The sequence below is a fragment of the Pygocentrus nattereri genome, chromosome 27 (assembly GCF_015220715.1).
Source record: "Pygocentrus nattereri isolate fPygNat1 chromosome 27, fPygNat1.pri, whole genome shotgun sequence".
NCBI classification, from domain to species: Eukaryota; Metazoa; Chordata; class Actinopteri; order Characiformes; family Serrasalmidae; genus Pygocentrus; species Pygocentrus nattereri.
Window position 1 is genome coordinate 25,525,153 of NC_051237.1, and position 9,938 is coordinate 25,535,090.

Below are 9,938 nucleotides of genomic sequence, written 5' to 3' on the forward strand. Positions count from 1 at the left end.
TCTTTCACTCTGGACTCTTTTGTTTACTCCAGAATCTTTTATTTATTCTAGACTCTTTTATTTACTTCAGACTCTTTTATTTATTATGGACTCTGTCGTTCATTCTGGATGCTTTCGTTTATTCTGGACTCTTTGGTTTATTCTGGACTCTTTCGTTTATTCTGGACTGTTTTGTTTATTCTGGACACTTTCGTTTATTCTGGACTCTTTGGTTTATTCTGGACTCTTTCGTTTATTCTGGACTGTTTTGTTTATTCTGGACACTTTCGTTTATTCTGGACTCTTTCGTTTATTCTGGACTCTTTCGTTTATTCTGGACTGTTTTGTTTATTCTGGACACTTTCGTTTATTCTGGAATCTTTGGTTTATTCTGGACTCTTTCTTTCACTCTGGACTCTTTTGTTTACTCCAGAATCTTTTATTTATTCTAGACTCTTTTATTTACTTCAGACTCTTTTATTTATTATGGACTCTGTCGTTCATTCTGGAATCTTTTATTTACTCCAGACTCTTTGGTTTATTCTGGACTCTTTCTTTCACTCTGGACTCTTTTGTTTACTCCAGACTCTTTTATTTATTCTGGACTCTTTCGTTTATTTAGTTTTTCTTTCTCTGTTGCGAGCCTTTGATCTGTGTCTCGGTAATCCGCATCTCTGCCTGTTCCGCTGCTCTCCTGTTGATTATTATTCCTGTCCTCATCCCACACTGCTTTGCTCTTCAAGACTGTCCAGTCATTGTGCGTTAGCTTTAGCGTTAGCATTAGCAGCTCCGCGGCGTTCCGCTCTTTCTGTCCCGCTGCTGTTTCACTCCGCGGGGCGAATCAGGCTTCAGCTTTCCTTTCGCGATGAAGGAGTTGACCGCAAAGAAGCGCGACCGGACTCGGGGGGAGAAGCCGAAGGAGCCGGGGCCCGAGCCCGCGGCGGCGGCGGCGGCGGCGGCGGAGCCCGAGCCCGGGCAGCCGGAGGAGGACAGCGGGAGGCAGGACCTGAACACACTGGAGGGTCAGAGGCCTGACACACCGCTAACACAGCCGGGGGAGCACCGCGGGCGACGGGCTGGTCACGCTGCAGGGCCAAACCTCACTATAGCTCCTTATTCGCCAGCTTCTCCTCCGAATTTTCCATTCCACCTTAAATGGTGCAGTAACTGATGCACTGTTTAAGGTGGACCGGAAAATTCGAACGAGAAGCTAACTGAAAAAGTGGGAACTCGACCAGTTTTTCAAAACATCTACATGGTAAGATGGTTCAGAAGTAAACAGAGCCGGTTCTCAGCTGTTTGGCCTGAAACGCAACTTGCAGAGTCAGAGCTGCTCACAGTGGTGGTGATAGGAACCAGACGTCTCCTTCTAAAAGCTCCTCTCAGACAGTCAGACAGTTCCTACATGAACTGGTTGTGAATTCAGACACGGATATGAAATTTGTTTACATATGTTTCATTATGTGTATATAATATATATATGTGTGTGTGTGTGTGTGTGTGTGTGTGTGTGTGTGTGTGTGTGTGCATGTATGGACAGGTACTATACATACAATGCATAGGCCAGTTATAATGTGTCTGTCTGTCTGTCCTGTGATGGACTGGCGACCTGTCCAGGGTGTATCCTGCCTTTCGCCCGATGACAGCTGGGATGGGCTCCGGCACCTCCTGCGACCCAGAAGGAGAAGCGGCTTAGAAGATGTGTACATAGGCCAGTTATGATCCTTCCTTTGGCCCAGGGGCCGGACTTTGGGCACCCCTGGAATAAGGCATTAGAGAAACAGTGTGATAACGCTGGAGTCCCGTAGAGACGCGACCGTCCTCATTATTATGGGCAGTTCGATAAACAAAAGCCTTTTTTTTTTCTTTTTTTTTTTAAGTGAAGTGGTTGAGAGTGTTTTAGAAGAGGGACGCATCGCGTCAGTGACCTCGCCTGTCAGATTTATTTATTTAGCAGACAGTTTAAACCTGTGTGTCGGGAAATGCTGCAATAACAGTAACGCTAACTTAACGTCCCGAAGGAGTGGTTTTTCTCTTGGATCAGTTAATCAGTCTGAGCTGAACTGGTATCATTTAAGAGGAGCTCCACCAATTTTCAGATGTGTTTGAGATATAAACAGTGGTGGTGATGGGAATCAGACGTTGCCATGACTACAACACAGATACAGCCACTTTATTTACCATCCAGAACCACCAGAGAACCTGCACAAGTCTTCTGAGTTCATATGGAATGTTGATGATGGAAAATAGTGGAAAATCTGGAATAATGAGTTTTCTTTGGGGACTATTTTGCCGCACAGCGCCCTGCATGTCTCCCTCCACCATGAATGGAGTTGAAGTTCTCTAAACTCTCATAAAACAGCGTCTCAGTCATCAGGCAGTGAATTCAGAACCAGCTCATGTAGGAACTTTCTGTAGGAGCTTTTAGAGGGGGACGTCTGGTTCCCATCACCACCACTGTGAGCAGCTCTGACTCGGTAAGTTTATCTAGAACGGAGCGTTTCACACCAAACCGCTCTGAACGGCTCTGTTTACATCTTAACCAGTTAATTATGCAGGAAAAAAGTGGTGGACTTGCCCTTTAAGAATGAAACTTTGTGCCAGCATTTTTACTCCGTATTGACAGTCAGTGTGTGTAGCTGTGGTCAAATATATTGAGATCTTTGTAATAAAACTGCATGACAGGCTCAGTAAAAAACTTTAGATTTAGCTTTTGTGCCAAGTCATGGGTTGATTTCTTTAAAAATGACTGTTATTGTTTTATCTAAATCGTTTGTGCATCATTTTGTATTCGTCAAATCAATGCAGTGATGCGCTGCTCTGTTAGAAAGCTTGAAATCTGGGGATTCGATTTCCCACCAACTATTTTTCGGTCCATTATTCGCAGCAGTAACCGTCGTCAAACGCCAGCAAATCTGTGTCCTCACCTTCAAAGCCTGTCTGCTCTCCACAGAGACACCATAATCCAAAGCATGTGGTCTGACAACACGGCAAGAGTCAGAGATCAGTTTAGAGATCTGTAATAAACTCCTCCGTTCTAGACTCTGTTACTCTTAGTCAGTTGTTCATACTGTTATGTTGAAAAAACTGAGATGTTACCTTTCGAATGAGACTGCGGTCATGACTGTAGCCCAAAGTATGTGGGAACAGCGCCCCCTTTTCTTTGGGGGTGCCATTTCAGACAAAAATACTGTGACTATTACGGTGTCTACGGATTAAAGCAGCGTACACTAACAAATGTTTATGAAGAAATGAAATGTTAAACGTCCGTGCGTTTGCAGACTGTTCGTCCGTCTGTAACGTATGGATTATGTGCGGTCGCTGATGGATTGGGGAGGGACGATTGACAGGAGGCAGTAACTCCCTGTGCTCCTCCCTCTGCAGATATCCGCGAGCATGTGAAGCAGATCGAGAAGGCCGTGTCCGGGAAGGAGCCGCGGTTCGTCCTGCGTGCGCTGCGAGCTCTGCCCTCCACCAGCCGCCGCCTCAACCCCAACGTGCTGCACAAAGCCGTCTCGGGCTTCTACACCTCCAACGCCGCCAGCAAGGAGTTCCTGCTCAGCTTCCTGGAGGAGGTACAGCAAACCCCACTTTACCGAGGAGGCCTTAGGGCGACGTGGCAAACTGTTTTAGTTTGATAAATATTAATATAAGAAAGCAGTAAATCACAACAAAAAGTTTTTCCGTTTTCACATACTTTAAAAAGGCCTGTTGTTCTGTATATTAAGTGTAAGTTTTATGATGAATGTGCCAAAAGAAATGGCTCATAATGACTTGCGAAAACTTCTGGTTCCATTGACTTACATTGACGGAAAAGTGTAGTTTTTGCTTCTCCTGTAAAGTTTCCGTTTTGGAGATACACGGTTTTGTCCTGGTCCACCATTGAGACCCATCATGGCTTTCAAACGACAGTTCTAAACTTCTCATTTGGTGCTCTAACGTGAGCGCAGTAATGTTAAGCCAAGGCCCGAAACATACGGCAGACACTTCGGGCTACGCAGACGGGGGTTCGCGTGTAGTTGTGTTCGAAGATGAGCTGCGTTCTGAATGTCACAGCAGGGGGCGCTATATTTATATTATTTATATTTATGGCATTTGGCTGACGCTCTTATCCAGAGTGACTTACAATTTGATTATTATGTATGTAGGGTGTTTGCCCAGGTGGGGATTGAACCCCAGTCTACAGTGTAGAAGGCAGAGGTGTTACCCACTACACTAACCAACCACTATGACAGCCAAGCCTGTCCAAGCGGTCTCAGACCGCCAGCCTGCTTCTCAACTGCCACAGCAGACGAGCGGTTGAGTCTCACTGTTTACACAAACATAAAAATATGACCATTATGGCCTTTTCATTCCAGCAGAAGAGGGGAAGCAGCTCACTCTCCTCTGCTGTCCACGTTCAGCTCTTTAGGCTGTTGGAATAACAGTAGACGCCCTCTGATTTGTCCTCTAGCGCCCCCTTCAGAACTGAGTGCTTTAACCACCACCGTAATATTTGAAGTCAAAAAAGGCTCGAAAAGATTTTGAGCTTGTAAAATTATTTGTTGCACAGCTACAAATCCAGATTCACGAATAATTTGAAATCTGCAAATATGAAACAAAACAAAAAAAAATCCAGATCACAAATGCATGAAGTATTTTGAATGTGTGGAAAAGATTATCGTTTGGAATGAAATGCTGTGAATGTGTGAATCTGCCCGACCATAAAGTCACATGCCATGTTTGATGTTCTAAGGGTGACGGTACAGATCCGCAAACGCGTCGGTCTCAGTTTGTGTGAACTTCTTTTTACAGCTACACATTTTGACCCTGTTTTCACAGCAAGTGGATGCACCGTTAGGAACGATTGAACTGCTCCAATCAGAAAGGGAGTTCGACTGTCAGTCAAAGCTTTGGGACCTCTAATGGAGCGTCGCCCGAGGGCGTGTGACATATCGGAACCTGATTCTAGCAGATTCTAGTACATGTTGGGTAATAGAACAGTGGGTTTGTACAGAAGGACTGGGCGTTTACAGTGTCCTTCGGGCTGATGGGAGAAACGCAGAGCATTCTATATAGAACGTTTTTGAAGGTTACAATATGGCGCCCTAAAGGGTTCTTCTGTTGTTACAAGCTTGACACTGTAACAATAGAAGAACCCATTTGGTTGCTATGTAGAACCCTTTTTAGAAAGTTACAACTACAGCACACTTTCCATCAGTCTGAAGAACCTGTTCATGATGCAGAGAACCCTTTGATGTGTTCATAGGTTGTTTTTTTTTACTGAAGTACCCTTGAAGAAGCATCTTTTTAAAAAAAATGAGTGGGTTCTCATTTGCTCTTTTATGATTTTCTCTCTCTCTCTCTCTCTCTCTCTGTCTGTCTGTCTGTCTGTCTGTCTGTCTGTCTGTCTGTCTGTCTGTGTCTCTCTCTCTCTCTCTCTCTCTCTCTGTCTGTCTGTCTGTCTGTCTGTCTGTCTGTCTGTCTGTCTGTCTCTCTCTGTCCCTCTCTCTCTGTCCCTCCCTCTCTGTCCCTCTCTCTCCTCTGTCCCTCTCTCTCTGTCCCTCCCTCTCTGTCCCTCTCTCTCCTCTGTCCCTCTCTCTCTGTCCCTCTCTCTCTCTCAGCCCATGGACACTGAGGGAGACGTGCAGTTCAGGCCTCGTACCGGTAAAGCGGCAGCCACCCCTCTGATCCCTGAAGTGGAGGCTTATCTTCAGCTCCTGCTGGTGGTCTATCTCACCAACAACAAGCGCTACACTGAGGTGGGTGTTTTAAAAGCACAGCGTCAACATCGAATAACCAGGCGGACATCAAACAAATACTTCTGCTCCTGAAATCTGATTGGCTAAATCCATGTGTGACCGCCTCGTGTGTGTTAGTGCCCCGATATGTTGCTGAGCACAATGAAAGACCGGGTCAGGCATAAACTTGTATGAGGCAAAGGGCTGAAAAGGTGCTAAACATACTCCACATAAGAACCCAGTTCTTTTTAAACTTTTCTCAACAGCTGGAACGAGGCCGATCAGATCAGGTTCTTTTATTAATGTAGACTTTAAAATTTTTACTGAAAGATTCACAGTAAAATAAGAAGTAAAGCACATTTGAAGGTACATTGAGAATTTAGTGGCATCTAGTGGTGAAGTTGCAGATTGCAGCCAACTGTGTCCCCCTTCCCTCACCCTTCCCTTTCCAAGCATACAGTGGCCATCAGGTTTTCTGCCTTCGTCTGTCCTGATTTTGTTTCTCTTCATCTTTTCTCTTCTTTAACTGCGAGGATTCACTCTCTCACTTTTTCTTGTGCTAAATAATAAATCTGGTCCTCCATTTGCTGTGAGTCTCTGTAAGTGACTCTACATCCTCGGGTGTGTTTCAGGCTCAGAAGGTGTCGGACGACCTCCTGCAGAAGATCGGCTCTCAGAACCGCAGAGCTCTGGATCTGGTGGCGGCAAAGTGCTACTACTACCACTGCCGCGTCTACGAGTTCCTCAACCAGCTGGACACCGTGCGCAGGTGGGCAACCCTGAGGGCTGTAACTCTCTGAGCTCACAGCGATTTGATTACAATTCTTTAGGAAAGAATTAGAAACTCTCCCAGCAGGGATGCAACTCTGCTGACCCACACAAGAGAGAAGTAACTTAACCATTCAGCTGTTGAGCCAATTACCAAACATATAGCAGCTCAAACACCTTACACCAGCGGTATTTAATTACAATTCAGTGAGGTCCACTGAGGTCCCATGCGTTCACTAGACCGTATGGCTGCACTGGTGTGGTGCACTTTTGTTCAGCCCTCCACGAAATGTTCTCTGGTGCAGATCTTATTAACTTGTGATGTTTTGTGTGGAAAAATGAGAATTGTCCTTTTCTGTAACTGTGGCAGTTTCCTGCACACGCGCCTGAGGACGGCCACGTTACGACACGATTCGGATGGTCAGGCTACACTCCTGAACCTGCTGCTGCGCAACTACCTGCAGTACAACCTGTACGACCAGGCTGAGAAACTGGTGTCCAAATCAGTCTTCCCAGAGCTGGCCAACAACAACGAGTGGGCTCGCCACCTCTACTATACAGGTCAGTAACGTTGTTGATTATGAAAAAAGCCTTAAAACGTTGTTTACCTGAAAACAAAGCCCTCTGTAATGTTCATGTGATCCACACAGTCACTCTGACAGACTGTAATACACTACAGGAAGCATAGGGGGCGATACGGCTTCTACTGTTTCATTTAAAAAGCTCTATAATGTTCATATGATCCACACAGTCGCTCTGACAGACTGTAATACACTACAGGAAGCGTAGGGGGCGATACGGCTTCTACTGTTTCATTTAAAAAGCTCTATAATGTTCATATGATCCACACAGTCGCTCTGACAGACTGTAATACACTACAGGAAGCGTAGGGGGCGATACGGCTTCTACTGTTTCATTTAAAAAGCTCTATAATGTTCATATGATCCACACAGTCGCTCTGACAGACTGTAATACACTACAGGAAGCGTAGGGGGCGATACGGCTTCTACTGTTTCATTTAAAAAGCTCTATAATGTTCATATGATCCACACAGTCGCTCTGACAGACTGTAATACACTACAGGAAGCGTAGGGGGCGATACGGCTTCTACTGTTTCATTTAAAAAGCTCTATAATGTTCATATGATCCACACAGTCGCTCTGACAGACTGTAATACACTACAGGAAGCGTAGGGGGCGATACGGCTTCTACTGTTTCATTTAAAAAGCTCTATAATGTTCATATGATCCACACAGTCGCTCTGACAGACTGTAATACACTACAGGAAGCGTAGGGGGCGATACGGCTTCTACTGTTTCATTTAAAAAGCTCTATAATGTTCATATGATCCACACAGTCGCTCTGACAGACTGTAATACACTACAGGAAGCGTAGGGGGCGATACGGCTTCTACTGTTTCATTTAAAAAGCTCTATAATGTTCATATGATCCACACAGTCGCTCTGACAGACTGTAATACACTACAGGAAGCGTAGGGGGCGATACGGCTTCTACTGTTTCATTTAAAAAGCTCTATAATGTTCATATGATCCACACAGTCGCTCTGACAGACTGTAATACACTACAGGAAGCGTAGGGGGCGATACGGCTTCTACTGTTTCATTTAAAAAGCTCTATAATGTTCATATGATCCACACAGTCGCTCTGACAGACTGTAATACACTACAGGAAGCGTAGGGGGCGATACGGCTTCTACTGTTTCATTTAAAAAGCTCTATAATGTTCATATGATCCACACAGTCGCTCTGACAGACTGTAATACACTACAGGAAGCGTAGGGGGCGATACGGCTTCTACTGTTTCATTTAAAAAGCTCTATAATGTTCATATGATCCACACAGTCGCTCTGACAGACTGTAATACACTACAGGAAGAGTAGGGGGCGATACGGCTTCTACTGTTTCATTTAAAAAGCTCTATAATGTTCATATGATCCACACAGTCGCTCTGACAGACTGTAATACACTACAGGAAGCGTAGGGGGCGATACGGCTTCTACTGTTTCATTTAAAAAGCTCTATAATGTTCATATGATCCACACAGTCGCTCTGACAGACTGTAATACACTACAGGAAGCGTAGGGGGCGATGCGGCTTCTACTGTTTCATTTAAAAAGCTCTATAATGTTCATATGATCCACACAGTCGCTCTGACAGACTGTAATACACTACAGGAAGCGTAGGGGGCGATACGGCTTCTACTGTTTCATTTAAAAAGCTCTATAATGTTCATATGATCCACACAGTTGCTCTGACAGACTGTAATACACTACAGGAAGCGACACGGCTTCTACTCTTTCATTTAAAAAGCCTCTATAATAATCTGTAATGTTTATATGATAAAATAATTCTCAATTATTTTAATTCTTAATTTTCTGTAAGTGAGAATTCTGGAAGGTCAAGTCCACACAGCATCTGTGTGGTCATCACTGTAACAGATTAACCTCTAACGATGCCCATCAGTACTTTGTGTTATACTGTGCTGTTTGATGGAGTCAATGTTGTTTCTGCAGGACGTATTAAGGCAATCCAGCTGGAGTATTCTGAAGCCCGGAGGACTCTGACCAATGCGCTACGCAAAGCCCCCCAGCACACCGCCGTGGGCTTCAAACAAACTGTGAGTGTAACGCAGGGGTCAGACCTGTACTGACCCTTTATCTGCTTTACAGGTGTCTCATGTTACGTATAACCGTCAGCAGCTCAGCTGAGGACAGACTAAAACACATCAGTGTGTGCTGTTCTCCCTGTTACGCAGTTGTAATTGATCTGCTAAGACTTTTTTTTTTTTTTTTTTAATTTAAACTTTGTTTTAGTTTTTTTTATTGTGATTTATAATTATATCCCTTTTCCTGATGTGCATTTTTTTGTTTTTATTTTTGCTAGTCTTTTTTCCTTCTTCCTCTTTTTTCCTTTATATTGTGAAGCACTTTGAGCTGCATTTTTAGTTTATGAAAGGTGCTCTATAAATAAACATTATTATTATTATTATTGTTATTATCATCATCATGTTGTCATCATGATTGGTTACATTTGGGACATGACACTCTGATCAAATTCCATGTTGTGTTGATTTTCTATCTGAAAATAACATGATCTACAGGAAACAAGCTTGAATATGGCATATGAGTTTAACCTATTGGGAAAAATAAAAAATAAAATAGGCAGCAGGTTTTGCACATTTTATGTCTATAAAGTACTTGTGCAGTCTTCTTCTTTCGGCTGCTCCCTTTAGGGGTCGCCACAGTGGATCATCTGCCTCCATCTTGCCCTATCCACTGCCTCCTCTACTTTTACACCAGAACATTGCTTTTCTATGCTCAAACAAGTCAATACAATATTTACACATTTTACTGCACAAGTACTCTAAAGTATTTACACTCTATAAAGTACTTGTGCAGTAAAATGTGTAAATATTGTATTGACTTGTTTGTGCATAGGAAGGCAATTGGAT

At 43.9% G+C, this 9,938-nt stretch overlaps 1 protein-coding gene across 1 annotated transcript in view; it reads left to right on the forward strand.

Moving 5' to 3' along the window:
* Positions 1-707: 707 nt before the first annotated feature.
* The window catches only part of psmd3 (proteasome 26S subunit, non-ATPase 3), a 19,241-nt gene continuing 10,010 nt past the window's right edge, over positions 708-9,938 (forward strand). Inside the window, exons 1-6 of the mRNA XM_037535546.1 lie at positions 708-1,001; positions 3,364-3,554; positions 5,583-5,720; positions 6,332-6,468; positions 6,838-7,028; positions 9,001-9,104. Coding sequence (XP_037391443.1) covers positions 845-1,001; positions 3,364-3,554; positions 5,583-5,720; positions 6,332-6,468; positions 6,838-7,028; positions 9,001-9,104 — 918 coding nt within the window. The 5' untranslated portion in view covers positions 708-844. The remainder of the gene's footprint in view (positions 1,002-3,363; positions 3,555-5,582; positions 5,721-6,331; positions 6,469-6,837; positions 7,029-9,000; positions 9,105-9,938) is intronic.